Source organism: Trypanosoma brucei, chromosome 7, assembly GCF_000210295.1.
Source record: "Trypanosoma brucei gambiense DAL972 chromosome 7, complete sequence".
Classification (NCBI taxonomy): domain Eukaryota; phylum Euglenozoa; class Kinetoplastea; order Trypanosomatida; family Trypanosomatidae; genus Trypanosoma; species Trypanosoma brucei.
In genome coordinates, this window is record NC_026740.1 from 2,038,985 (window position 1) to 2,064,319 (window position 25,335).

Sequence of the window (25,335 nt, forward strand, 5' to 3'; positions counted from 1 at the left end):
GAGTTGTACGCGTTTGTGTTTGTGTTTGAGTAAAGAGTTAGCGGAAATAAGATATTAACAAAGAAAAAAGGGGGTGTGGAAGAAAAAAAAAACAAAAGAAATCTCAACGAAGTGTGAGACGATTTAAGCAAAAGTAACATGGAGTGAGTTCCCATTACTTTTTTCTTTTTTACATTTTATTTCCCCCCTCCTCCCCAAATTGCACGTGCAGAAGCTGCAGTAGCGATAAGCAACACCAAACCCCATATCTAAAAAAGAAAAAAAAAGATTAACCGGGAGTGGGGGTGGACGTGTTTGCATTTGTGTTTTGGAGCAAAGAACACAACATAACACGATAAAAATGCAAAAAAAAAACGCATTATTTTCCCTGGTCGCTTTCACGAGTGTGAAGTTATGCGCTGCCGTTGGACCTCTGGAAGAGGGACACTTCAGAGGAAGGAAGGAAAGAAAAAAAAAAGACAAAAGAAAGAAAAGGTGAGAAAAAAAAAAGGAAATGGAAAACGCACACGCACACTTACACAAGCAGATATTTTCCTCTCTTCATTTGACGTAATAAATTCCGTCTTGAATTTCTTCCCTTTCTTCTGTTAAAACTTTGTTTCTCTTTACATACGAGCGGACTACTTTTTATTGATATTATCGTTAATGTTATTTACGTATCGGAGACGGTTTCAAACCCCACAACCGGACCTCATTTCAACTAATAGGATGATGATTTTCAAGAAAAACAAAAACAAAAACAAAGATAAAGGGGAGGCACCATGCACGCTAATAACTAAACAAAATAAAGACAAATAAATTCCACCCTCCCCCACTGAATTCTACCGCACGACGATCTAAAACGTTCTCTACATTCCTTTTTTTTTTTACTTGGACGTACGCGGACGTGGTCTTTGGTGAGTCGGGGCCACATCGCGCCTCCCCACATGTCATCTCTTTCCTTCACTTCCTTTTTTTTTTTCAAAAACAAAAACTCCTTTGATTTCTCCGTATTACTGCTATCACTTCTGCTCAAACACATCCGCATATTGTTTTTCACTCGTTTTTCTTTTTTTTTTTGTGTTCGTTCATTCTATTTTCTTTCGTCTCTGCACATACGTGCATCTGCACGCCTCTTCATTTCCATCATCACCTCCTCTGAGCAAAAACAACAAAAACAAACAGCAAAACAAAGCGAGCGGAAAAGGAATAAAAAAGAGGGGATCAAATAAAGTCAGTGTTACATCATGGTAATGTCCGTTAGTCAGAGATTATTTCAGTGGTCGCCTCATTCCCCCCTTTCAGTTTTTTTAATAAAAAAAACCCTTTTGTGCATCTTTTATCACCGACTAGACACTCCGCTTTTGCCAGCGCCTTCATGAGGAATTGCCTGCGGGAGCAGCCGCGGGTCGTCCGCAATAACCTCCACGGCAAACTTCCCAGCAGCAGCAGCAGGTGGCAGTGGCGACGGACAGTCCACATGAGACGTGCTGAGAGCCGCGTAGCCTCGGCTGGTTGAAAGCGCGTTTTTGTTGGATCTGTTGGATTGGACCCCGTGGCGGTGGCGATCTAACCCGTGTTCAGAAATGTGGCTTGATGTTCGTAAAAGCGGAAAATCATCGCACTGCGGGTAACTACTCGCCTTCAACATAACGGAACTGGGCTTTGTGTAGGGTGTGCGCGGATAGTTTAGCGATGACCGTTGCGTTTGTGATGTGTCGTGTGACTGTTGTTGCACTGTTTCGGACCTCCTGCTGCTGGGCGAAGGAATGCGAACTACCACCTCGACGTCAGAACTCTTGCGGTTGGAGTCGTGAGTGGGCGAGTAATGCGTCATACTTCGGTTCTTGCTTGGCGAGGGAATTCGAACGACCACCTCAACATCCGAATTCCTGGTTGTGGATTTCTCCTTCCCTACCCGGGCCCACGATTGATATGAAACAAGCGCATCGGACTGTTGGAGTGCTGTCGGTGACAGCGTGGGACGCACGCCCTTGGCATCGGAATTCTTCGCGTTGGAGAGTAAACTCCCGGTTGTTCGCTCCTTATATATCGATTGCATAGCGGAATACGAGTATGCGTGTGACTCGCTTTGATGGGTGATGGCAGGGTTAGAGTTCCTCGTGCTGGAGGTATCACTGGTCACAAGATACTGGCGTTGTCTTTGGTGCCGTGTCGACTTGGGTGACGGGACACGAACAGTTACCTCAGCATCCGAATGCACAGTACTGATCATATCACTGCCCGATCGCTGTTCTCGCCGCCGATCTTCTTTTTCATTTGCCGTCTCCGTATCGGAACGGTGCCTAACAGCCAACGATGGTGGAGTATAACGAGCAGGCTTGGAGTCCAGGTTTTTCGTACTTGAGAGCAGGTTCTCATTGGAGTGCTCTGGACGTTGCGCCGGGGTGGCTGACACCTGAGAGGTCAGTGACGCGGGTTGTGAAGGGAACCTGAGATCGGAATTTCTTCGACTGGTCGCCGTGAAGGCTTCATGTTGCGTTACGGACTGCTTCGCGTTTGATGGTGAGGAGAAAGCAGGTCCTGTGACTACATTTTCACTGTATGAAACCCGACTACACGAGTGCTGCCGTTGCTGCTGCTGTTGTTGTTCGACCGAGAGCGACGGTGACACACGTTGGGAAAATAAAGACTGGGAATTTCTGCCAACAGGGACCATGCTTTCAATCAAGCGGTCTTGGTGTGGTGATTGCACCGCCTGCTGCTTTGCAGCTACCGACGAATCATCACGGGGAAACCCAAAGCTAGGGTTTCTGCTGCTGCGAGTTGCGTTCTCACTATACCGCTGCTGTTGTTGTTGCCTTTCTTGTACCGACCGCAATGAGCCCGGAGCCTGCGGAGTCCAACGCTCCCTCTCCAGTGCTGGGTCACGACCGGACTCTATGGTTGCCCGTTCGGTACTGGTGCTTTGGCTCTGAAGCCGTTGAAATTCTTGTTTGAGTAGACACAGCATATCGTTTTTGTTAGCATCTGATGGCGCGACAGTGGGGTTGCTGAGCTCTGATATTTTCACGGTGGAAGTCAGACTTCCATGTTGTTGTTCTTGATGTTGTGACTGCTCAGTTGCGCGCCGCGCATTTAGCGCTTTGTCGTGACGCGGGACTCCAACGTCAGAATCCTCAACTTTGCGGAACGGGCCCACACACATTTGTTGCTCTTGTTGCCTGGCCGGGGCTTGAACCTCCAACTGGCTTCTGCTCATTCGTAGGGAAAGGGGGTTTAATTTCCCTTCCCCTTCCTCCCTATCCGCTTTGGTTGCGGAGTTCCCCCGCTTCTCCGCCGACGGCGGGGCCGTCATTACCTGCTTTTCTTCAGTCTTTCCCACGGGTGTTTGGCTGGGGGAACACTTCCTTAACGATGCTTCGTGCACATCCAACGCTCGTGCTGCAACAACATCTCGCAAAGTGCACTCTCGAGGCAACTCAATTGCGTGTGCTTGTTGGACTCTGACATCTCTTGCTACCCGTCTTTCAAACTCTTGGAATGCTGTCAGCGCACCGCGAGGCACCGCACTCTGCTCTAACACCGTGCTCTTCACGGTGACATTTTCATCTGGCGTCGTTAGTGTACGACCATTTCCACTGGTCTCTTTGGTACGATCTACAACATCAGCTGACGCAGAGCCAAACATACGCGTCTTTGACTTTGTGGACAAGCTCTCTTCAACGCGAAACGAATCAGCGTGACCACGTGATCGTAGAGGCGAAATGCACGTACTCTTCCCGACGTGGGCTTCGTGCACTTCCCCTCTTTGGTCTCGATAAGAGGTGTTTTCTGTTTTTTGCTGCTCGCTGCTGTTCAGGTGCTCAGTGGAATTGAACTCGTCCTGCTCCGCGAACAGCACGGCTGCCGTCGAAGTCCCGCGAGCATACGTTCTACTAGGTTTCGCCGGAGGGGTTTCCATTGATGAATTTGTAGTGGCATTAAGCCTACTGCCGTTCCATCCACTGTAGCGGAGGTTAAAGCTGTTATTGCAACTGTTGCCATTGCGACACAAACTACCTCTTCTAGAGGGACCACCAACTGGTCCAGCAAATGCCCCACGATCGCTTGTCGTCGTCATATCAACATCGCTGTCGTGCCTGCAGCGTACTGAAGGCGAATTATCGCGTACCTCTCGTCGGGAAGGCGCCACCCGATGCGGACAGCACCCTCTCTCAAAGTCTGGTGTGGCCGGTCCCTCATAACTGGGGTTGAATGTTGGCGGTGGGTAACTTGGCTTGCCCCGCCGGTTTCCCTCAGCGGTCTGACCCTGTAACAACTTCAATTTCCGATGAAGGTGGTCATCTGTCACATCTTCCGGTGCATAGCAACCATGCGGGGCGGGGAGATCCGAAGTGTCTAACCCCGTGTTCTTCGGTGGGTCCGACTGCACGTACGGAGGGACATATTCAAAGGAAGCGGTTTTGTTTTCGCTTTTCTCGTCTGGTGGGGTACACGTGGGATTAAATCTGGAGCGTTCAGCCTCCTCTTCTGCCTTCAGTACTGCCCGTGAGGGTCGATGAAGCCTCATCCAAAGTGCCCGAAGGTCCTCAATGGCCGCCCGCTGAGCTTCGGCAACGGTCTGCGGGTTGGGACGAAGAAAGACAAACTGCTGTGCCTGACAAATGGGGCCCGCTAACATCTCTAGTGCTGTTATGGGATTCTGTGAGAGGGTGTCGCCATTCAATCGGGCCCTCCGTGGGGATCCCGGGGACTTCATCACCGAATGATTCATCGATACCGTGCCAGTTGCGCTACTCGAGCGTTCGGGGCTCTTCTGTTCAGTGACACATCCCAAAGGCTTTTTCCACCCCAAAGAAAGGGCTGCCGCCGATGCATGACCTTTTCTTCGACCCAAAATGGCCGTGTGGGAGTAGTTCCGTATGGACACCACCTCTGGGATCTGTTCAGGTGTGAGGATCGGGCACTGCGACTCGTGGCGCACAATACACGAGCAACTATGGCCAGCCTTTAATGTACTACATACATGCTCAGCGTGCTTCAACACCTCCTGGTCATCCTCTTCATTGCTGCTAACGTCATCCTTCGGAGTTGCATAGCGGACGGAGGGTAATATCGTCAAGCGCCGTCCCTCGCTTATTTCGTCAATGCAGTATGTCACGTCAACACAGATCCTCATGGGCACCGTCAAAGCATACTCAATAACTTCATTGAAATCGTTGTGACTTTTTAGCCACGCACAACACTTCGCCCACTGGGATGTTTCCCCCTCCTTCTCTACACCGTTAGAAGCGGATCCGGCATGATGTGCGGCTGCCTCTGCGACAGGGATAGTGTTGAGGAACAATGGGTCCGATGCAACTTCAAGCAGCGGGTCCTCAAAGACACCCACCACCCGTGTGACGTAAGCGGGCCAATAAAGTGGCGACTGCGTCCCTGTCGGTGAAGGACTCCTCTCCTGCGGCCACACCTGTGCCTGACTACCGGTGTCACCTCTGCTGCCGCTGCCATTGTGAAATTGGTTGTGGCGATATCTCGTGCTTCCTTCAGGCCACACAGCGAGGACCTTCTGCATTCGGTCCCCAGCCTTACCCTGCGGTTGCAGCAATTCGCTCCGTGCGTACACAAGGCACCGCCGTTGGCTATAATCCACTAATGCACAGCTGTTTACGTCCAGCTTCTCTGTCACAGTGTTGGCATAGCAGGATGCCGGAATTGTCCCGCGCGGCACAACCCATGTACGTGGACAATCCATGCGACTCAGTGTCCGCACATTGAATGCTTCCACCACGCCAGGGAGTCCATAGTAAACGGTATTGTTGATAACTTTATCGGATACTGTTAATCCACCACAAGTGTTGGCACGCTCACAGCTGCGGCTGCTAATGCCGTTGCTAACGCTGTCGCCACTGGCAAGAGTCACAGCAGTGGTGATTGTTGTGGTCCTCGTTGCGGTCATGGTAGTCGTCGTTGCTGTTGTTTTGATCGCACCATCGCTGTAAATCGCCTCGGATCCGTCGCTGCTCATGTAGTCGTCATCATCCAGCGCGCCAATGTAATACTTTTGGTGTTCATTGAGCAGCAACTGCAGCGCTTCCTCATCTGAGGGCCGCTCCATAACATCCCGCAGTGAGAGCGCACCTGACTCCTGTGTCTTCTGATCCATTTGCTTCAGCCTCAACAGTTACTGAATCTACTTCTCTAGTTATTTATATATTTTCTGTTTTTCTTTCCTTCGCTTCGTCAGGCGACAATGTGGGCTTTTGTGCGGCCAAAGTCTGTCAACACAAATATATATATATATATATATATTCTTCGCTTGCGCACGGCTGTGAGCGACCAAAAAGGGGAAACAGAGGCAAGAAGACGACGGCAGCGGTAATGCTAAAAGAATAAAAATCAACCGCGGCTTCCTCGACAGACTGGCTAATGTACAATTAGGTGCCAATAACCGCTGAGCAAAGTGGGAAAACGAAAAACAGATAGAAGAAAGGTAAAGAAAAGAAAACAAATTTCCAACTAGAGGTGTGACGTTTTATTCAAGCTGCATATGTTTGTACAGTGTCGCAGGGGGTTGGGCATGAGGGAGCGCTGGCAAAGCGACAAAGCAGTAGACGCTCCGTTGGACGACCATCAATACAAGTACTAAGACGTGTATTTTTTTTTTTTAAAAGACGAAGAACACACACGAAAAGGAGGGAGATGAATATCTGCCTGCGTATGAATATATCTCCATCCAACAACGATACGTTTCAAATCACCGGGTCGGCTTTTATAGCTGCCCATCCGCTCACCTCATTGAAGTAAAAGGAGTTATGTACTGTGCACGGGGCCCTATAAAACTCACCTTCCTTCTGCTCCACTTACCGGTCCCCCACTCCATGCTGTTGCCCCTTTCAACGTTATGGGAAACATAACTAACAATTGAGTAAACTCCAGCACTAATTCTGCACACCAAATGCATTTGTGCGTCGTCGCTGCAACTTTCATCCTCCTTTTCTTTTCTTTTCATTTTCTTCCCACGCCACTACAACAACTCCCGTGATGGCTGATGCGGCGGTACCGTGTCCCAACTCTCCGGATATCGCGGTCGCAGCCTACTGCCATACGTATCCGTGTAACTTTTCGTTGATACCGATGTTGCTTGTGGCATGGGGCCCGTCACTCCAATGAAGCGCAACCGATCCCTCAGCGCTCGCAACTGTTCTGGCGTCTTTACCCGCCGTGGTTGCCGCATGATGAGATCTAAACTGTGAGATGAGTGCATTCCCCCTCTAATGTTGTTAGAATTGTGTATCGATTCCTGACGCCCAACGGCAGGTGGGAGGGCGTAAGATTTGATTGTATAATATGGTCTACGCAATATTTCTTCATTCTCCTCGACAGCATCACGCTTCAGCCATTCCATTTTCCGCGCACGCACGGGTAGTGGGTGAAGCAGCTCCCGCCATGCTGTTCGGTACCGTCTATGTGCGGTACAGTGCCGAAGCATAAAAACAATGTGTTTTGCAGGACAAGGGAAGTCACTTGACTGTGGAAACCGCGGGTATATATGTGCGGGGGCCCTAACTCCCAATATATATATATATATATATATATACATATATATATACATGCAAACATATTTATATTAATATGTAAGAAATACCAGGTGAGAGAAATGAGAGAGAGAGAGTTATAGCTTACATAATGTTTGTGAATAAGAATGATGATGGTGATGATGCATACACGTGTTAGTTAATGGCGGGCACCGGATGCGTGTTTTTGTTTCCCTCCGCGGCAACGGTAATGGGGGATGGGGAGGGGGGGGGGAAGAAAAGAGCAAGAGACGAAGAAAACGATTGGTAAGTTTGTAGGAGAAGGGAAGGGGAAGCGCGAAAACATTTTGAAAAAATGTATATATATATATATATAACATATAAATTCACTTGCCTTATGCTGAGTCTATATGACGTTGATACTTATACAACCGCGGCCGAAAAACGGAAAAAAAACACAACAAAAACAGGCAAACAACTGCACCTCATGGTTTCTTTCGTTGTGCATGTGAGAAAATTTGACCTTGTAAAGTGTGTGCCACACAAAGGATGGGAATACGCGTATGTGAGTGTATATATCCAGCGACTGTGGTCCAAAATTATATGAGGCATTTCTTCTCTCCCTTTCATATCCCACCTCACATAAGCTGTTTCCACACGCTTCAAGTGAATGTAAACGAAGAAGAACAAATTTCGTGTCTGCATCAGCAAACACACAAACATTCGTGTATCAATCGCCCACTTCAAAAATATTTGCGGTACCACTCCCACCTTCTTACCCGTTGTTTTATATAAAATATATAAACATGTACAAACACACATGCGTATCGATGTAAACAAATATTTACATATGTTTATATCCATATGTTTATACACTTTGTGACTGAATTTCAAGCAGCCGATTTCGTTATTTTTCACTTTTTCTTCTTCCTTTTCTTTCTTCTCATAGTTGCACCTTACGCTTCTTCTTCCCTCCATTTTTTCCCCCTTGCTACTACATTTATGTATGTATACTTTTATTCTTCCCCACCTTTCTCCCTGTGTGTTTTTCTTCACTCGTTCAATAATAGATATTTATGTAACTGAGAAAAAGGGAGGAGAGATGACAAAGAGGGATGAAAACCTGCTATGTTTTTCTCTTCATTTCCCCTTTAGTTTCTATATAATTTGTGCTGAATAATCTTTCCTTCATGCGGTATATTTCGCTCCATATATGAAGAAAAAAAAAAAAGGGAAACAAATACAATACGACAACAACGTGATTACAAATAAAATCTCAAACGGTTATTTCATAACAGCGTCAGCACGATGGTCAACCGCAGCGGTAATGCTGATCATAAACATTTTTGTGCATGCATGGTCAAACAAAAACACGTACACATGCACACAGACGGCGATTGGTACCAAAAATCACACAGCACCTTCACACGGTCGTAGACAAATGGAAAAAACAACAACAATAACAACAACAACAACAACAACAACAACAACACATCAGCTCAATACATATGTATAGAAATATAAACTAGGATCACATATACAACTGAGGCGGAAAAGTGCAGAAGCATGAAACAAGTTTTTTTTCCCCCCCTCCACACGTTAAATGAAGTCCGCGCCATCAACACCGTCGCTGCCGTTGATGGCCCGTGCCATTCCCGACCTCCCTTCAGTACAGTCGCTGGGGGTGGGCGGGTGAAATGCAACCAAACCATCAAACGTTTTAACAATAATAGTCACAATAGTAATAATGGTAATGATAGTAATAATAAATGATGCAAATGCACACCACGTGTATGATACAGGGGGAAAATTAAAGAAAAAATGGGTGGAAAGAGTAAAGTGTGTCTGCGCGTGCGTATCAACAAGAGAAGGAACGGCTGCGGTGCCACGTTGAAGAGGTCCCCAGGAACATAAGTATCCCGTGTGAACAATTTAAGGAAAGTAAAAAAAAAAACACATGGGGGGGGGGAGGAGGAGGAAAAAAAGAGGGAAAATTCATAATGAAAAAACAAACAAACACTTAGCCGAGACAAGAAGGAGAAAAAAAAGCAAAAAAAAAGGAAGAAGGGTGACGTACGTGAACCTGAGAGAATCATTGCTCAATTCGTCCTTTTCCTTTCTTCCGTTCCACCACCACCATACGGCTACACACACACATACACACATATATATATAAATATATGTGTGGCCGTAGCATCCCCCACAAGCACAAGCCAAACCAAATAAAGCAACGCTGAAGAGAACAGAAACTGGAAAGAGTTGATGTACGCTCACGGAACGGGCAAAGCCGCTCCTTTCAACGAACCCACAACGTAAAGTCTGCCCTGCAGGCATACGTTCATAAGCTACAGCAGATAAACGAATGCACACAAGGACACCTATACATACGTATGCATATGCATATATGCATATATGCGCATGTGTGCGTGTGTGTTTACTTTGTCACCACTCTCGTACAAGAATGGGGAAATATGTCTCACTGTTAATGCCACAACTCCGGGTTGTTGGAGTCGAATCTCTTCATTGCTACCGCCGCGTTGGCCGAAGTCCTTTGGGCTTTGCTATTGTTGTTGCGCACTTTGGGATGTGCCGTTCAGCCGTCATTTGGGCGAACTTCCGCCCGCAGTGTGGACAGGGCACCCGATCATCATATTCTGCCGGCAACGGCACCGGTTGTGACAACTGCCTTTGCTGTGTACTTTTGCTACCGGTACTCTGCGCGCCACTTTTCCCGCCCGGGGCATCTTCCGGTGTCACCTGCCGCATCGCGCGCATTGCGGCCTGAAACTGTTCATGCTGAATCTTCCACTTAGGTAGTTTGGCTTGTCCACCCATTTGGGCGGTAGTGTTCTGCTTACCTGCGCCAAAGGTTCCACCGTCGCCTCTGCCGTGTGAGATGTGGGACGATGGTGCAACATCGTGGATCCCTTCGATACCTTCCAAGCGTTGCCCCTTCATGTCAAACACACGCCGCTTCTTTTGCACTTTCGCACAGGCCGCTTCGTGGCGAGCTAAGATGGAGGAGCGAAACGTTCTCCCGCATAGGTTACAGGGAAGCAATGGCTCGTTTGCCGGAGGTGGAGGCGCTACTCCGCTCTTGCCTACATCATTGTAACTAATGCCACCGCCACTACCACCAACCACAACATCGTCCAACGAGGCAGCACCGCCTGCTGAAGCGCCAGCCTGCCGTTGCCCGTAGCCGGATACAGCAGTGTTGTTGTTGTTGCTGTTCCCACTATTCGTACCGGTGGCATGTGGGCGCCCGTGCTTCTTTGAGGTTGTGGGTGCCCCATCACCAGCCTTAACACCTTGCTTCGGAGGTCGCGAGCCACCTGTCGTTTCGTTCGTGAGATGTTCTCTATCGCTGAAGTTGTTACGGTTGCCACCACCAACGGGTATATCGTCGAACTGCAGCGCTACACCACCTCCTTGTTGCCCTGAACCGGCCCCCTTGGCCAATGCCGTCCGTGATGGAGCCGCAGTTTTCCCCTGTGGTGCAGGAGGTGCTGCTTGACGGATTGCACCACCACCGCCGTTATCTTCGTTTTCATGCGGTACACTCACATCATAGTTCCATGCCGGCTTCTGTGACTTCCCTCGCCTCCCCGTTGCTGCTGGCGTGGGGCTCGGGCGCAATACCCATTCTTCCTCGCCACCTTGTGGTTCATCTATCACTCCACCGCCGCTCTCCTTGTTGTTGCCACGCGGCACCACTTGACGGTTTGCCCCAAATGCGGTGTCGTGGGTCACAGCTGGTGAGAACATGCGTGTCGCGACGTCATACGCCTCATTGACGCCGTTAAAGGCACCGTTATTGTTGTTGTTTCCCCTACCCGCGTGGGGACCTGCACCGGCGCCTCGCACTGACTGCGTAGGCTCTCCTCCCATCATCTGTTGCTGTTTCCTCCGTTGTTGCTCTTTAAATTGCGCTATGGAGGCCCTTAGGGAGTCCATTGAAATACTACCTCCGAACTCTGGAACCGCTCCTTCAACAAGTGTTGATACCGCGGGTGTGCTAATACTGGCGGATGAAAAACTATTGGCATGAGGATTATCCACCTGAACCAGTTGGTCAGATAACATGGCCCAAAGTTGTCGTGCCTGATCGGGAGTGATGATCCCCGCCCGTGTCGCTCGCTTGAAGTCCTCCTCGACGACATTTGCGATTCGGCGGGCGCGGGCGGGTGGGTGGAGGCTCGTCCGCCCTCCAGTGAGTGTGCCGGGTGCTGAAGGAGGCACTTCTGCAGATTCCCACTGCACAGATGGAGCCACAGGGGGTTGCTTCTGCGTTAATCCTTCAACGCCGTTACTATCCTCCTCGGTGTGCTGCCGTGAGGCGGAAGGGGAGAAGCGTCTCTGTTCACGAGTAATTCGTTGCTGCCGCTCTTCTCGAATCTTTTTGGCGCGCTCAATCTGTGCGGCACGTTTGGCTGCGTAGTCCTGTACAAAATCTGTTGCTGACGACGGCTCGTGGGGCATTTTGAAAATGCACTGTCCTCTATACTGCAGTGTATGTTTTGTTTTTTTTAAATGTACGCTAGAGATGTTGTTGCCCCTAATTATATATATATATATATATGTCTGTATGTATGTGTTTTGTGTGCGTCTACAGCCCTCTTTCTTACCCTTAAGTAAACCTCGACCACGACTGCACAAGCACCAGCTACTGCAACTACTACTGCTCTACCCTCAAAGTGTTGTACTTCTCTTGATTTAACCGCCGCCTCGCCTGGGGCTTTTTCGGTCCCCTTCACTTACTTTTCCGGGTTTCTTCCCTTCCCTTCCAGTCTCTTCTCTTTTCTTCCCTCTTTTTTTTTTAATTATTATTATTATTTTTTCTTGTGTTACTGTATATGTTATGTGTGGATTGCTACAATTACAGCACTAACCACCGGTGTGTGTTTATGGAAAATTAAGGGGGAAGAGAAAGTGTAGGAAACAATGGCCGATTCAAAATTCATTTTGCACAAGAACATTGGGGGAGAAAAGCAGCAAGTAGGAATAACAACTACACTACTGAATACGGCACATTATCCTAAATTTTGAGGGAATTACTCCCACAAAAGGAAAACAAAACAAAACAAGTAAACAACATCAGCACAGTGGCAAATTTGAATTACCTTTCGTTAGAGCCGTCTTGCCCCATTTTTTATAAACCACCCTACTCAAGTTTGCTTTTTTTTTTTTAAATGACTAACACGGATATGTTCAACTCCCTCCTGGCGCGCGCCAATATTTACGACAGGTACTGCCATAATCATTGCCACCGATTTCATTACTCCTCTTTTGGCATCATCGTTGCTTCAGTTCATGGTGCCGTAAGAGTGTGCCGTGAAATGAAGAATACATAACCTATTCCAGTCCACACGCCTAAGCAATTCATTTAATATCTTTTTATTTTTTATTTTTTGGCTTGCTGAGCACATATTTACACACGCCTTCCCTTTCCCTCTTCCTAACTACTCGACAATGCCGCACCGGTAGGGTTTACCTTCAGGCTCCTTACCTTAACTTAACTTGTTTTATCTTATATATATATATATATATCATTGTATTCCCCTTCAGTCATTATTTTCCTTTTGTGGCATCCTTCACTCTCAAAACTCCCCTCCCCCCGTTCCAATTCAAGATGTCAGTTCTTCTTTTCCCTTTTACGGAGCGAATATGGGATATTTTGCCATGAGTGGCGCGATGCGTTGGCGCACTTCCTTTGTAATGGCCTCTGGTTTTGTTGGTACTGCGTATTCGAGGCAGTGGTGTGCGGGGTCATCAAACTGGTTGGCTGACACGGCCGCAATGAGTTCCACGACGATCAGCTGAACCTTTTCGACATTCGCCGCCATGACTTTGCGAACGCTTTCTGCATCGACGTGCGGGGCGTCGCTCCATGCATCCATATCCGTTACGGCGGCCACGACGAGGTACGCCATTTCTGCTTCCCTCGCCAGTTTCGACTCCGTGGAGGTGGTCATTCCAATAAGGTGACCGTTGAGACTTTTGTTGATGAGTGATTCTGCGCGTGTACTGAACTGAGGGCCGGACATCGTGACTAGTGTGGCGCCGTTGTGTAGTTTCCATGGCTTGCCACCGCTCACTGCTGTGGTTAACTTCCCCATTGCCTTTGTCAGCGTATCATGTGCAAGCTTCCGGAAGTTGGCAGAAAGCGGATAGGCGTAGTCCACGTGGGCCACGATGCCTTCGCCAAAGAAGGTGGTCCTTCGGCCAGTGGTGCGATCGATGAGCTGATCGACAAGAACCATATCGCCTGGTTGGTACTCTGCATCCAACGACCCCACTGCATTGACGCCAATGAGGTATTTTACGCCCAACAACTTCAGGGCGTAGATGTTGGCTCGATAGTTCACTTCATCGGGCGTGAATTCGTGGCTGTAGCCATGGCGAGGAATAAAGGCGCACAGCACACCAGAGACGGTAGCGACCGATATGCTTCCACTTGGCATGCCGTACGGTGTAGGAATGGTGTACTTCTTGACATTTTGCATCGCGTTGAGGTTGTACGTGCCTGACCCTCCAATAACACCAATGAGCACTGGGGCATCGTGGGGACTCGTGTACATCATGTTAGAGCAGCTTTCAGTCGTGGTTATTTACTTTGTTTCTTGTTGTTTTTATTATTTGTACGTTACTTTTATTTCTTAATGTTCCAGTGAAGGGAGAAGCGGGCCATTAGCACTCAAATAACATATAAGTAGTGACCTTTATGTGCGGCACCCAGCACCGCCTCGAGGCTGTGCCTCCACGTACACTTTGTTGATGTTGTTAATACTTCACTATTTTTATTCTCTTAATATATTAACTGCCTTTTCTCTTTTGATTCGCGTTTATATCTGCACTCGCATGTGTCTTAACTCTTTGTTTATTCCTGCGCTTCGTTACCACATCTTATTTTCGCTACTCTTGCTCTTCCTTGCCGTCGTGGGGAAGCGATGGCTTTGTGTTTCGGCCCTTCTGCTTTCTTCTTTTCACACACACAAAAAGAAAAAGGGCGAAACGTTCCAGTAAAGTGAGTCTTGCGGAGCGATCGACAACTTCTCTCGCATGTCTGATCAAAGTCAACCAATGTTTTCTTTTTATTTCAATCCCACGGCACTCTGCAGCAAAATCTCGCTTCTCATCTGAAAGACTCTTTAACTTCAGTTTCCGGACAATTTCACGCGGACCGTCAGTCACTGCCAAAGGAGCAAAATCAAAATAAAACAAAGGAAAAGAGGCGGCGCCACACTAAGAACGCGTATATCGTTCTTAACCGTCAGTTGCTACGGAAAAAAAGACAATGAAAGCAACATGGACGGCGCTAACTGTCAGGTTGGGAACTGCTGATAGCACATCTTCCAGTGCTCGTGGCATTCTAGTGTCCTACATGCGTTAAAGGCCTCCTTACTTCTTTGGCTTCTTTCTTTCCTTCCACGGAAGCATACAACTCTTCACACCGGGTGCTTTCATGCCGCGCAGTCATTCACGCAGCCATCCATTGTCGGCCGTTTTCATTGCTTCTTTTCCCCCCTCCTCCGCATTCACAGCAGAGTATTCAGCTCACCTCATGAACTGCTTTTTGTAGTCTACAAATGCGGTAAGATTTTCCACCACCTCGGACAGGTTTCCCTCCTCATCAAAATCCGGGAGGACAACCTTGTAATTTCGCATCATGTCTCGTTGCTGCTGCGACCGCCGCTTACTGTAAGCCTGGAATTGTTGGATGAATAACACCAACGCCTGCTGAATCCGTAGAGGAAGGTACACCGTTTCATGGTGCTGTTCGTCAAGAAACAAATCCATTATTTGGTTGGCTGCTTCGCATCGGACGCGCCACTCACCATCTGCTTTCGTGAAGTTCATCAACCAACGCCGCCGTTCCTCACGGGGACCAGGCGGTGGAGGGCAGTTGATTTCCACCGGTGCCGCGCGACCCGCTTGCGGATTTAACTTCTCCGCCTGCAGAGCGCCAAGTGCAAAGCGGGCCGCTGCTTCTGTTGCCTCCGTTGTGTGGAGAGAGGCGCATACGCTACAAGCAACTCCCACACATGCCTGCCGCTGTTGAGTGCTGGCAGCGGGTTCCCACGCCAGCCGCGTCACGATGTCCACATCCGCTGGCCTGGCACTAAGATGATTCACTACCTGAAGCGGACCGCCAGCCTCCGCAGTTTGCTTGCGCTGCAGCGTCCAGAGCATCTGCACCAGCGACTCCAACTGAAGAAGAAGGTACACCCCTTTTGCCTTCCCTGATGAGGAGTAAGATGATGGTGAATGTGCAGGTGTTATCACCCCCGCTTCTGATGTATCCTCCTGCACTTCTCTGGAAAGGAGTTGTGCTCGCCTCTCCAGTGCATTGATGATGGCTCTCCAGATGCTCGAGGGCGCGTCTCCAAGATCTTTCCACCCGACCATCAGCAGCAACGTGTTCGCCAGGCCCCACACGCCTACTTCATTGGATAGCACCAATCGCTGCAGTTTGGTGATGAGGCTCCCACTCCCTGATGTTCCCGCAGCTGCTCGTAATGCCTGTTCAACAACTACATCCTCTTCGTGTTGCTGCTGCACGGCGGCGAAAGTAGTAGTGGCACAATTTCCACCAATACCAGCACTACAACTAGCGTTATTAACGTCACCCGCACCAGTTTCATCCGATGTGGTAGTCGGCATCCGTAGTGCGTCACGCATGAGTTTGCCCACCACAAACATGGCGTTGTTGCTGTAAAGCAACTTTGCTGCCTCATTCTGCCGGAAGGCGACCTCGTCATCCACGTTGGGTTCGTTCAAGCTGCAAATCACGTCTACCACTACATGTAACACGTGCACAGCTGCCTGTACACAACGCAGACGGTGCTGTGCTCGCGCAAGGTAATACGTACGAACTCCCTCTGAAAGCGTACACGTTTGCATAAGCAGTGGGACCGTACGACTCCACTCGTCGTGTGGTGGGTGAGCGTTCAACACGGTGACAACAAGCGGAAGCACGCGAGCAGCATTTACAGATGTGGGCGATGTGTTCATAAGAGTTCCTTGTACGTGAAGAGAGACTTCACACAACTGATACAACACATTGTGCCTAGTCACACTCAGTATCAACGCGTCCTCTGTTCCACAACTCTCGATCTCTTCCATAACATTCGCATTGGCACCTGTGCCTCTTGCGCTCGCTAATGCGGTTTTGAGGGAGCAAACTTCAGCTTCTAGCCACGCCTTCGCTTGCTCTGCGTCGAGCGCAGCTGTGAGAAATGACTGGTGGGGTGCCATGGCTTCTGCAGACAAGAGTAGCGTAGACAGTGCTTCATTCTCTCCACTCAACACGTGCAGCACTTCACTACCAGCTACGGCAACTGCCGCAAATATCTCTGCTTCACGGCGCCTGTAGTGCTGAATCCACACGAGAGCTTCTTCCTCATTGCTCCCGAAAGAATGACTCAAAGGCGGTTCAACACTTTGTTGCTGCGGCTGTAGCGCTTCCCATGCCGCGCCAGTGGCTGCCTCAATCACGCACAGCAATGACTTTGCTGCATGAGCTGTCGAAAAGGCATTGGCTATCTGTTCATTCCCCTCCACGCACACCGCAATAAGCTGAAGAATCTCCTCCAGCGCTCGAAGAAGGCTGAAAGGAGGCATGTTATCCAAGTCCGCACTCGCTATGATGCTCTTGCAGCTGCTCGCGTCGGCGGCATTGTTATCATTGCCGTCATCATATTCGGCAATGGTGTCTGTACCCGCTCCTCCTAGACGACGGTTCACAATTGCCGAGTACGACGTGATTCCGCGCCGCCGCGACTCCGTTGCGCTTTCCCACGTATCAATCAGCAGCTTCACAAGCCCTTCACAAAAGTTGACCCGTTCATCCTTTGTTTCGAGTGGTGTCGTGAGGTTTGGTCCTCCTCTACCGTTGTTGTTGCTGTTACTTCCCTTTTCATTTCCAGCGCCCTGTTTCTGCGATAGAGCACATGTGGAGATGGTTGCTCCTGCTAACGTGTCCACCACGACATCGTCACTGCCGCTCACAATCATGTTTCGCAACGCTCCTGCAGCTGCTGATTTGATGTGCAGCAGTCCCCGCCTGGTTATGACTTGACGAGCATCAGCGTTCAGTTCTGCTTCTCCCTCCTCTTCAGCTTGTCCTTCTCCTTCTTGTCGACTGGAGAGCTGCACATGCGGGTTAGCCGGCTCTGCGGCGAGGAGAAGTTCGGCAAGTCGCTGCGGTACACCATGGGAGAGAAGAGTGGCATGTGCCTGCGGCTGCAGAGCGAAGGAAATTATATTCATGCAACCCTCCTCCATTTCTTCCCATCGTTCTGCGTAGAGCTTCGCCACGCATGACGGGGCGGCAGAAATTCCTGCCCCTTCACTGGCTTTATCGGTGTAGTTACTGGCATTGTGCTTGTTTCTTGCATTCGGCGCGGTATGACGTTTAGGTCTGAAACCCCTTTTTGAGTGTGCGCCCATTGGTTTCCTTCGTTGTTATCGTCGTCGCTTTTCCCGCAACGTCCTCTGTGTTGAGCGGCTGTACCATGCCGTGCAAGAATGATCAAATGTGAAAACCATGCGTCACGATGGCATGGCGGAGGGAAGAAAAAGCGGGATAATTAATTTATTCAAGTATGTGAGAAGGGGGGGGGGAGGGAGGGTATCATGCGCATTTATGTTGTTCAGATGCATGTGCATATTTATGCAAGGTAGGCAATGCTGAGAATAGCGTAAAGCGTTTAGTGAATGAAACAATTGAACCTCATATCATGCATTGGATGTAGAAACAAGAGAATAATTTATCTCTTTCGTGTTAAAAACGAAAAACAAAACAACAACAACAACAAAATAACTCCACTCTTTCACCCCCTCTTCCACCATGGCAAATTCATATCTCATCATTCCCTCTTCAGTCCCGGAGATATTCATCATTCAATCACTTTCATAATTGCCTTCTTTTTTTTTTTTCTACTGGAGGACGACGGGGGCTGAAGTAAAAGGTGAAGCGCCACCAACAATGAAGAAGAAACGACACGTACAGGAAAACAAACAAATATATTTTTACGTGAGTGTATTTGTTTCTTTTTTTGCATATTTATATGTGAAATTAACGTTCAGTGGGGTGAGGTCAGTGAGCCAGGACTCTACTGCAATTTAGAGTCCAAACAAACAAAATAAATAAACTGAGAGAAGGGGAAATAAGGGGTTAGGGTTAGGGTTGGGGAAACAAAATGAGCGAGTGGAGAACCTAACATGCGGCCGCACACCCGCGAAGTAAAAAGATAAATAAATATCGGAAGCGAGACGTATTCAAACCAAAGCAGTTATACGCCAGCCAAAAGAAACAACAACAACAACAACAATAGACAGTGTCCATGAAGAGAGTACACAATAATAATAGAGGAAAATACGTAAGGAAATGAAAAGAAATCACGTGCAAAGGACCGGGTGCATAACAAATGATTCTTTTTTTTCCTTGTGTGTTTATGTGCTACTGCTTTAACGCGAGTGTGTTCATGTAAATATTGTCATGAACAGGCGAGGAGGAACGGGTGAATCAAGAGAGTTTTAGTGGGTTAAATATTTTGTCCAACGGCAGCCCCTCAAGGTATCCACGTAACTTCACTCCGTTATTTTTATTTTTATTTTTCTATTCCACGCTCTCAGCCTCTTCTTCTTCTTCTTCTTACTTCCTTCCGTCTTTTATATTCCCTCTCTTTTCCTTCTTTCCCACTATTTTTATCGTTCGCACGTCATGAAAAAGTTTCCATGCGGTAATACCAAACTTCAAATAAGTTGTGCGTGTGTGTGGGAAACCCTTGACAAAATGTAATAATGGAAGGAGAGTCGGATGCATAACTGTTGAAATATGTAACGCGATATTCATCAGCTTGGAAACCAATATCGACAACACCAATAATAATAATAACAATAATAGCAGCGATATAATAATGAAGCTTCAGAGACATAAGGATAAAAGTAGAAAAAAAAATCAAATCATGATGATAAAAATAGACCGAACCCCTCCCGTGGTGAATCATCAACTGTTGTCTAACCCCTCCACCAACCATTTTTGTGAACAATAATAACAATAGCAACAACAAAAGAACGATAATATAAATAAATAAATAAAAAAATATATATATATTTATTACTCTTTTTTCTTTTTTCCATCTACTTCTTTCCCCTTCCACAGCCCGTACACGAACATTCAATTGCCGACCACCTTTCCGTGTCGATTGAGTTTTTTTTTTTCTTCCTTTCCTTCTTTTACACCACACCTCTCAAGCAACCTTTTACAGCTGTTCTTGCAAAAGGAATATATGACATCATGTACCACGCCATTGCGCCGAATTGCACCAGACACAACAACAGAACCAATAATGCACTACTGAGTAGTAATGCTGCGAGAAGTGTGAGCCCCATGGCAATAACAAACACAGTTGTGGCCACCCAACGGCCTTCACTAAACATACGCTGAACTTGTGTTTTGGGACCTGCAAGAAATAATGTACCACCGATGGACGCCACGTTTCCAAGCGTATAAACCACAGCAAATGTGGCCACATCTGAGCGAAGGATGGCACCAAAACTCAGAAGGGAAAGGAGAGATCCAATACCCATGCAGACGCCGCAGCCAATTAACCGCTGTTTCCATGAAAGTGATGGACATATCGGCTGCGTTTCATCCTCTTCAATAATACTTCCATTACTTCCAACCGCAGCTGCTGTGGGAACCGCGTTCTTAACTACATCTACAAAAGCGCTCATAACTTCCTCTGATTTTTTCTTTTCCCTTATCTTCCCTATGCTTCAACCTCCTTCCTATTCTTACTACTTTATAATACCTTCCCTTGTGTTGTCCAAGTAGAGCACGCTTTAATATCTTTCGTTTGGAGTGGGTACAAATGGACCTCTTCGTTGAATGCGATATTTTGAAAAACAAAAAGGAAAAAAAAAACAAGGGCAGATAGATAGACAGCAGTGGAAAAATAACGTAAATGATCAACTTCCCCCGTTCACATATATATATATATATATATATTATATTATATATGCAGCAGAAGCGCAGGACCAAGTAAGCACAGGAAACGAGGAAGTCTGAAAAAAACAAAAAGAAAAAACAACAACAACAAAAGAAGAATTGAAAGGGGCTTTGATGCGACAGTTTCGGGGAAATCAGTTTCTCTCTCTCTTTTTATTTTTATTTTTTTTAAAAAAATCGTCTTCTATTTTCCATTTTTCAAACATGTGTTGCGCGGCCACTTATATAATAAAATTACTCAGTTTATTTTAATGTGTCTTGACCCTAATATCGTCTTCCTATTCCTTCTTCTTCTCTTTCTTGCTTGAATCCCCGTTTGTTTAATCGAAACATTCCATTATTTACCCCAGCTAATATTTGTGTTCAATGCCAAGCTTGCGAGACCTTGAATTCACCACACTGCCGACTTTTTCTTCCCCACACTCCATTCGACCGTCACGCAATCATGTAAAGAAATGATTCAAAAAGAAAATAAATTACCAAATGTTGCTTTTTTTTTTTTTTAAGATCCGCGGACGGTGTACTTCATGAAATAATCATAAAAGCTCACCCCACTAAATGACGCGTCACGATGATCATACAAGTAGCGCCGAGTTTCATAGAACAATGAGGGTTCCAAAGGGACCTCCAACACCGCCACTAATTCCTCTTGCTGTTGCAGACTCATCCTTTTTCCCCTTTTGCCACCCACAACATTTTTGTTAGCAGCTATATATTCAGCAAGTATTGTTTCTGCGCGTTGTTTATAATTCTTGCATGGCACTCGGTGGGCAGCGGACCAATGCTCACGCTGACACTCTTCACTGCAATAATACACCGCCTTGCAACTGCTGCAACGCAACAAACCTTCCCCGCCGCATTTAACGCCGTGCTTCTGACAGTTGGCGCACAGCAAATGACTACTGCGGGAGACGAGTGGGATGAGATGAAGTAACGTTGTGGAAGCGTCAATAAACATCAAGTCGCATGCACGTTCCAACTGCTCTGCGGACCACCTCACCACTGTGGTTTGCGAAAGAGTTGCCGTTCCTTCATCAGGTGCTTCTTCAGCTGTGACAATATCCGGTAGAGCCGCGAGGATATCCTTAAGTGCAACACGAGTGTCATCATCGCACTCCACGCCACTACTCAAATTAGTCTGACCGTTGTCATCATTTAAACCACATCCATCACTATTCACACTACGCCTCAAACGCTGCCGCAGGGCACGGCGAAGCTCCAGTGAAGATGTTGTTGTCTTCGGCGCGGAATTATCGTCACCTTCGTTTCCAATGAGTTCCCGCACCTCTATGACAAACCACGGGAGCCGCGCCAAATACTCAAGGTTGGCACGGGCGTAATGGTTAATCTTTTGCACCACCTCTTCCTTCGGTGAGAATATCCCGTAGTTTCTGGCACCGCTAATGGCATTTATACTGCTGGTAGAGTTTCTGTCGTTAGCTCCTGCAGAACGCAGCGGCTGCACACTCTCCATACGGCACAACTCGCCCAACAGTGCTGCCGTCTCCCAGCGACATTCCTGCGCCACAGCATTGCTGCGCTGAGCGAGAAAGAAAGCGATTCCCTTCAGCAAAGCTTCGCGGCGCCGTGTATTTTCTTCACTGTAACCCATAACTCCAGTTGCATCGGTGTTGCGTAGCGGTTCATGTTCAAATAAGAAGAGTTTCACACTCGGGTGAAAGGCCACAGTATACAATGCAACGAGATGATAGGCACGATCCTCCATTGCGACATACGGTGCAGTAAGGCGATCAAATATTTGGTCAAGTGTCACCGGATCGGGGCGCGGCGGTAGAGGAAGTGATGACGTGTTGCTGCTATTGTTCGAGGGCATCCTGAAACGCAATGCTAACAAAACGAAAATGAAATACCCCGGTATTTATATGTATTATTTATGTATATAAACACTTACGGGAAAAAAAAATTTTTACCAAGTCTGGCCGGCGCTGTCCTTTGTTAGCAAAAAAAAATAATAATAATAATAATTTACACATAACAATTAAGTAGTAGGGAAATGAAGAAGAGACGACGGAATATGAGAGAAAGAGGAAGAAAAAAATAAAAGGCTGCTGTACAAAAATATAATAATAATAATAAATAGTCTCATCTCAGTGTTTAGCCAAATATTGATTTTCTTTTTTTTTTCTTCCCCCCTTTGCGCGTTCGGGAAGTAGGGGGCTTCAAGCAGCTCATGCGGGAAATACGGGCGATACGATCAGGAATGAAGTTAATGCGTATGTTTACTGCAAGTATGTGCGCATATATCTGTGAACTACCACCAAATGTCCTTGTAGTTCGACCCATGCCTTTTCCTTTTCATTTATTGTTTTCATCGGGTGCCTAACCCCCTTTCCTTTCCTTTTCGTCTCGTCTCGTCATTCTCTTTTTTTTTTTTCTTCTTCTTCTTGCGTGCCTTCACAATACACAATTTACACAGCCTCCTCCCTCCGCTGTTGTCAACCCACCCAAAAAGTGGGCACAATCTCCCCAATTGTTACCACTAATCAACCAACCAATCCGTCCTCACGCAGCCACGAAGTCCCGTAATCGCTTTAGCCACATTTCATACTCCTGCTGTTCCACCCAAACGGAGTACTGCCCAACAAATTCCCCAAACTGATCATCCACGCAGCGCTCTGCCAACCACGCCTGTAACCCATCAAGCACCTCCTCCTCCGCCTCGTCCAAATTAGGACCCGGGTAGCCGTTGAATATATTATTGTAACGCACCTCTTCAACCTTCCCTCGTCCTCCAGTTGTGTTGTCATGTTGCCCAGCAGCAGTTGCCGCCGCCGCCTCTGGTGAAGTGTTACCACTCCTTTTACTACACGAGGACTCGGTCTTGAAGGTGCCATGAAAAACGACATTGTCAACCAGCAGCTCTCCGTCCACAAAATCCGCTCGCACCTCAATGCTTTGGTCGTAGAGGCCAAGTTCCTCCTCCTCCTCCTTTCCTTCAGTTCTGCCCTTCACATCACCGGCAGCCGCGCTGTCTCCCATGCGGAAAGTTCCATCACGCCTCACTGCTTCACCTTTAGATGGGGCACGCTGCACAAAAAATGAAAAAGGAAAATGTTCTCCTCGCACGTCGCACTCCGGATCCAATGAGGGGTCCCGTTTCGTGAGCTGCACGCGAATCGTGTGGCGCTCAGGTGTTGCCCGAGTTTCTGCTGACGCGGTTGCGGGAAGCCACCAGCGGCGGCCATAAAAAACACTCGTTCCCGGCGCATGGTACATTTCCCAACCAGTCGGCGGGGGCGGAGGGCACTCTTCCTTGTCAAGTCGCAGCGCCTCGTCTTCAATTTCCTTTTCAATGCATTTCAGTAAAGCATTTTCAGGAAAGTCGGAAGGAGGCAACGCCCGTCGCCGAACAGTTGGTGCGGATGATGAGAAAAGGGAAGGGGAGTCCGTTACTCCGTTACCCGAATTTGTGCCTTCAACACTCGCACCGACTTTTGTGGGCTCACTTTTGTATGTTTCACCACCGTCACCACATGTTGGCCCCGCCGTACTCGTGAAGCGTCGAGTGTAAAATTGTGTTCTTACGGGAAGCAGCGACCCCGGAACTACACGACGTGCCGGATGAAGTGCTGAGAAATACGCATGGCGCAGTATTATGAGAGAACTGTGCATCGACTTTATTATTAATAGTTAGTTCAAGTTTCAGTTTGTTCTGTTTTCTTTTTCCCCCTTTATTTATTTATTTATTTTTTTTTCCTTGGGCCCCACCTTTAATGAGGTCGTATGTTCTTGAATGCGACCACTTGGTAAAACTTTATCTTTATCTTTCTCTTTCGCACTCACGCACAAGCACTTCTCTTTCTTCCCTCACAGTTTCACCAGCGCCCACTTGTACACTTTTGGACGGCACGCATACGCAAAATACGGTGGTCATTGTCCAAAACAAAGCACAATAAAGAAATAATAATAATAACAACAACAATATGAGGAGAAAAGGACGGATACCATAAACAAATATAACATAGAAATTACTCAGGCATTGCAATGGGGTAAAGAGAAAAACAAAAAAACAAAACGAATGTCCGGGTTGTTTGGTTGAGGAAGCCTTCAAATAACATCGTACACACTTCCCCTTTCTTCCTCTTTTTTTTTATTTATTTACTCCTCTAACATCCCGTTCCATTTCCCTCCCTTTCCTAATTTCTATCCATCCCTCCGTGTGTCGATACGTAAAGTCAATATAATCATAATTATAATAATGATAATAATAATAATAACAAAAGCATACCGGTAAAAAAACAAATACGATAAATCCCCCCCTCCCACACATTCCACATCATTCGTCTTCCCCATTGTTTTTATTCCTTTTCAATCATCTCACGCAGTTGTTGCGTTATTGCACGCAACCGTCTCGGGGAAGGAGCGGAAAAAAGGTAGAGGGACACGTACACGTAAGATCACAAAGAAAGGGTTAAAAAGAAAAAAAACAAATAAAAACAAACAAACTAAAAGTAGGTAAATAAATAGATAAATAAATGAGCAGAAAATAGGACGTCAAGCGCCGGTATCAACAAATAAATATCAGTGGGAGGGTAAAAACTAACCAACTAATCAACCAAACTGACAAGATAACGTCCGCTACACACCCACACACACACAAAAAAAAAAGGAATAAAGGGGTATGCGTGTACGCGTGGTGGGAAGGCAAAAAAAAAAAAAGAGAACAACAGACTAGCTTACATAAAATTACATAAATGTATTTAAGGAACAAGTTAATGATAATGGAAGGGAAAGAATAGAAGGGGCATGTGTACATAACGAAATGCATACCCGTTTCACACCATATTTTTCCCCCTGTTCTCCCCATTTCTTTCT

At 47.3% G+C, this 25,335-nt stretch overlaps 13 protein-coding genes across 13 annotated transcripts; 1 reads left to right on the plus strand and 12 right to left on the minus strand.

The window, feature by feature from the left end:
* Positions 1–1,321: 1,321 nt before the first annotated feature.
* Positions 1,322–6,109, minus strand: TbgDal_VII8220 (hypothetical protein, conserved; the record flags this gene model as incomplete). The annotated part of the gene is made up of 1 exon (XM_011776944.1): positions 1,322–6,109. The coding sequence occupies one exon, from the start codon at positions 6,107–6,109 to the stop codon at positions 1,322–1,324; it is 4,788 nt and encodes a 1,595-aa protein (XP_011775246.1).
* An 861-nt stretch (positions 6,110–6,970) lies between these two features.
* Positions 6,971–7,558, minus strand: TbgDal_VII8230 (hypothetical protein, conserved; the record flags this gene model as incomplete). Its single annotated transcript, XM_011776945.1, has 1 exon — positions 6,971–7,558. The coding sequence occupies one exon, from the start codon at positions 7,556–7,558 to the stop codon at positions 6,971–6,973; it is 588 nt and encodes a 195-aa protein (XP_011775247.1).
* A 346-nt stretch (positions 7,559–7,904) lies between these two features.
* On the minus strand, positions 7,905–8,459 carry TbgDal_VII8240 (T. brucei spp.-specific protein; the record flags this gene model as incomplete). The annotated part of the gene is made up of 1 exon (XM_011776946.1): positions 7,905–8,459. The coding sequence occupies one exon, from the start codon at positions 8,457–8,459 to the stop codon at positions 7,905–7,907; it is 555 nt and encodes a 184-aa protein (XP_011775248.1).
* A 235-nt stretch (positions 8,460–8,694) lies between these two features.
* TbgDal_VII8250 (hypothetical protein, unlikely) lies at positions 8,695–8,997 on the plus strand (the record flags this gene model as incomplete). The annotated part of the gene is made up of 1 exon (XM_011776947.1): positions 8,695–8,997. The coding sequence occupies one exon, from the start codon at positions 8,695–8,697 to the stop codon at positions 8,995–8,997; it is 303 nt and encodes a 100-aa protein (XP_011775249.1).
* A 217-nt stretch (positions 8,998–9,214) lies between these two features.
* On the minus strand, positions 9,215–9,577 carry TbgDal_VII8260 (hypothetical protein, unlikely; the record flags this gene model as incomplete). The annotated part of the gene is made up of 1 exon (XM_011776948.1): positions 9,215–9,577. The coding sequence occupies one exon, from the start codon at positions 9,575–9,577 to the stop codon at positions 9,215–9,217; it is 363 nt and encodes a 120-aa protein (XP_011775250.1).
* Positions 9,578–10,007: 430 nt separating this feature from the next.
* TbgDal_VII8270 (hypothetical protein, conserved) lies at positions 10,008–11,963 on the minus strand (the record flags this gene model as incomplete). The annotated part of the gene is made up of 1 exon (XM_011776949.1): positions 10,008–11,963. The coding sequence occupies one exon, from the start codon at positions 11,961–11,963 to the stop codon at positions 10,008–10,010; it is 1,956 nt and encodes a 651-aa protein (XP_011775251.1).
* Positions 11,964–13,135: 1,172 nt separating this feature from the next.
* TbgDal_VII8280 (methylthioadenosine phosphorylase, putative) lies at positions 13,136–14,065 on the minus strand (the record flags this gene model as incomplete). The annotated part of the gene is made up of 1 exon (XM_011776950.1): positions 13,136–14,065. The coding sequence occupies one exon, from the start codon at positions 14,063–14,065 to the stop codon at positions 13,136–13,138; it is 930 nt and encodes a 309-aa protein (XP_011775252.1).
* Positions 14,066–15,038: 973 nt separating this feature from the next.
* Positions 15,039–17,933, minus strand: TbgDal_VII8290 (hypothetical protein, conserved; the record flags this gene model as incomplete). The annotated part of the gene is made up of 1 exon (XM_011776951.1): positions 15,039–17,933. The coding sequence occupies one exon, from the start codon at positions 17,931–17,933 to the stop codon at positions 15,039–15,041; it is 2,895 nt and encodes a 964-aa protein (XP_011775253.1).
* Positions 17,934–19,207: 1,274 nt separating this feature from the next.
* On the minus strand, positions 19,208–19,525 carry TbgDal_VII8295 (hypothetical protein, unlikely; the record flags this gene model as incomplete). Its single annotated transcript, XM_011776952.1, has 1 exon — positions 19,208–19,525. One exon carries the CDS (start codon positions 19,523–19,525, stop codon positions 19,208–19,210), a length of 318 nt encoding a protein of 105 aa, XP_011775254.1.
* Positions 19,526–19,724: 199 nt separating this feature from the next.
* Positions 19,725–20,225, minus strand: TbgDal_VII8310 (hypothetical protein, conserved; the record flags this gene model as incomplete). The annotated part of the gene is made up of 1 exon (XM_011776953.1): positions 19,725–20,225. One exon carries the CDS (start codon positions 20,223–20,225, stop codon positions 19,725–19,727), a length of 501 nt encoding a protein of 166 aa, XP_011775255.1.
* A 776-nt stretch (positions 20,226–21,001) lies between these two features.
* On the minus strand, positions 21,002–22,333 carry TbgDal_VII8320 (hypothetical protein, conserved; the record flags this gene model as incomplete). Its single annotated transcript, XM_011776954.1, has 1 exon — positions 21,002–22,333. One exon carries the CDS (start codon positions 22,331–22,333, stop codon positions 21,002–21,004), a length of 1,332 nt encoding a protein of 443 aa, XP_011775256.1.
* A 689-nt stretch (positions 22,334–23,022) lies between these two features.
* On the minus strand, positions 23,023–24,132 carry TbgDal_VII8330 (mitochondrial glycoprotein-like protein; the record flags this gene model as incomplete). The annotated part of the gene is made up of 1 exon (XM_011776955.1): positions 23,023–24,132. The coding sequence occupies one exon, from the start codon at positions 24,130–24,132 to the stop codon at positions 23,023–23,025; it is 1,110 nt and encodes a 369-aa protein (XP_011775257.1).
* An 895-nt stretch (positions 24,133–25,027) lies between these two features.
* Positions 25,028–25,327, minus strand: TbgDal_VII8335 (hypothetical protein, unlikely; the record flags this gene model as incomplete). The annotated part of the gene is made up of 1 exon (XM_011776956.1): positions 25,028–25,327. The coding sequence occupies one exon, from the start codon at positions 25,325–25,327 to the stop codon at positions 25,028–25,030; it is 300 nt and encodes a 99-aa protein (XP_011775258.1).
* Between the last annotated feature and the right edge of the window lie 8 nt (positions 25,328–25,335).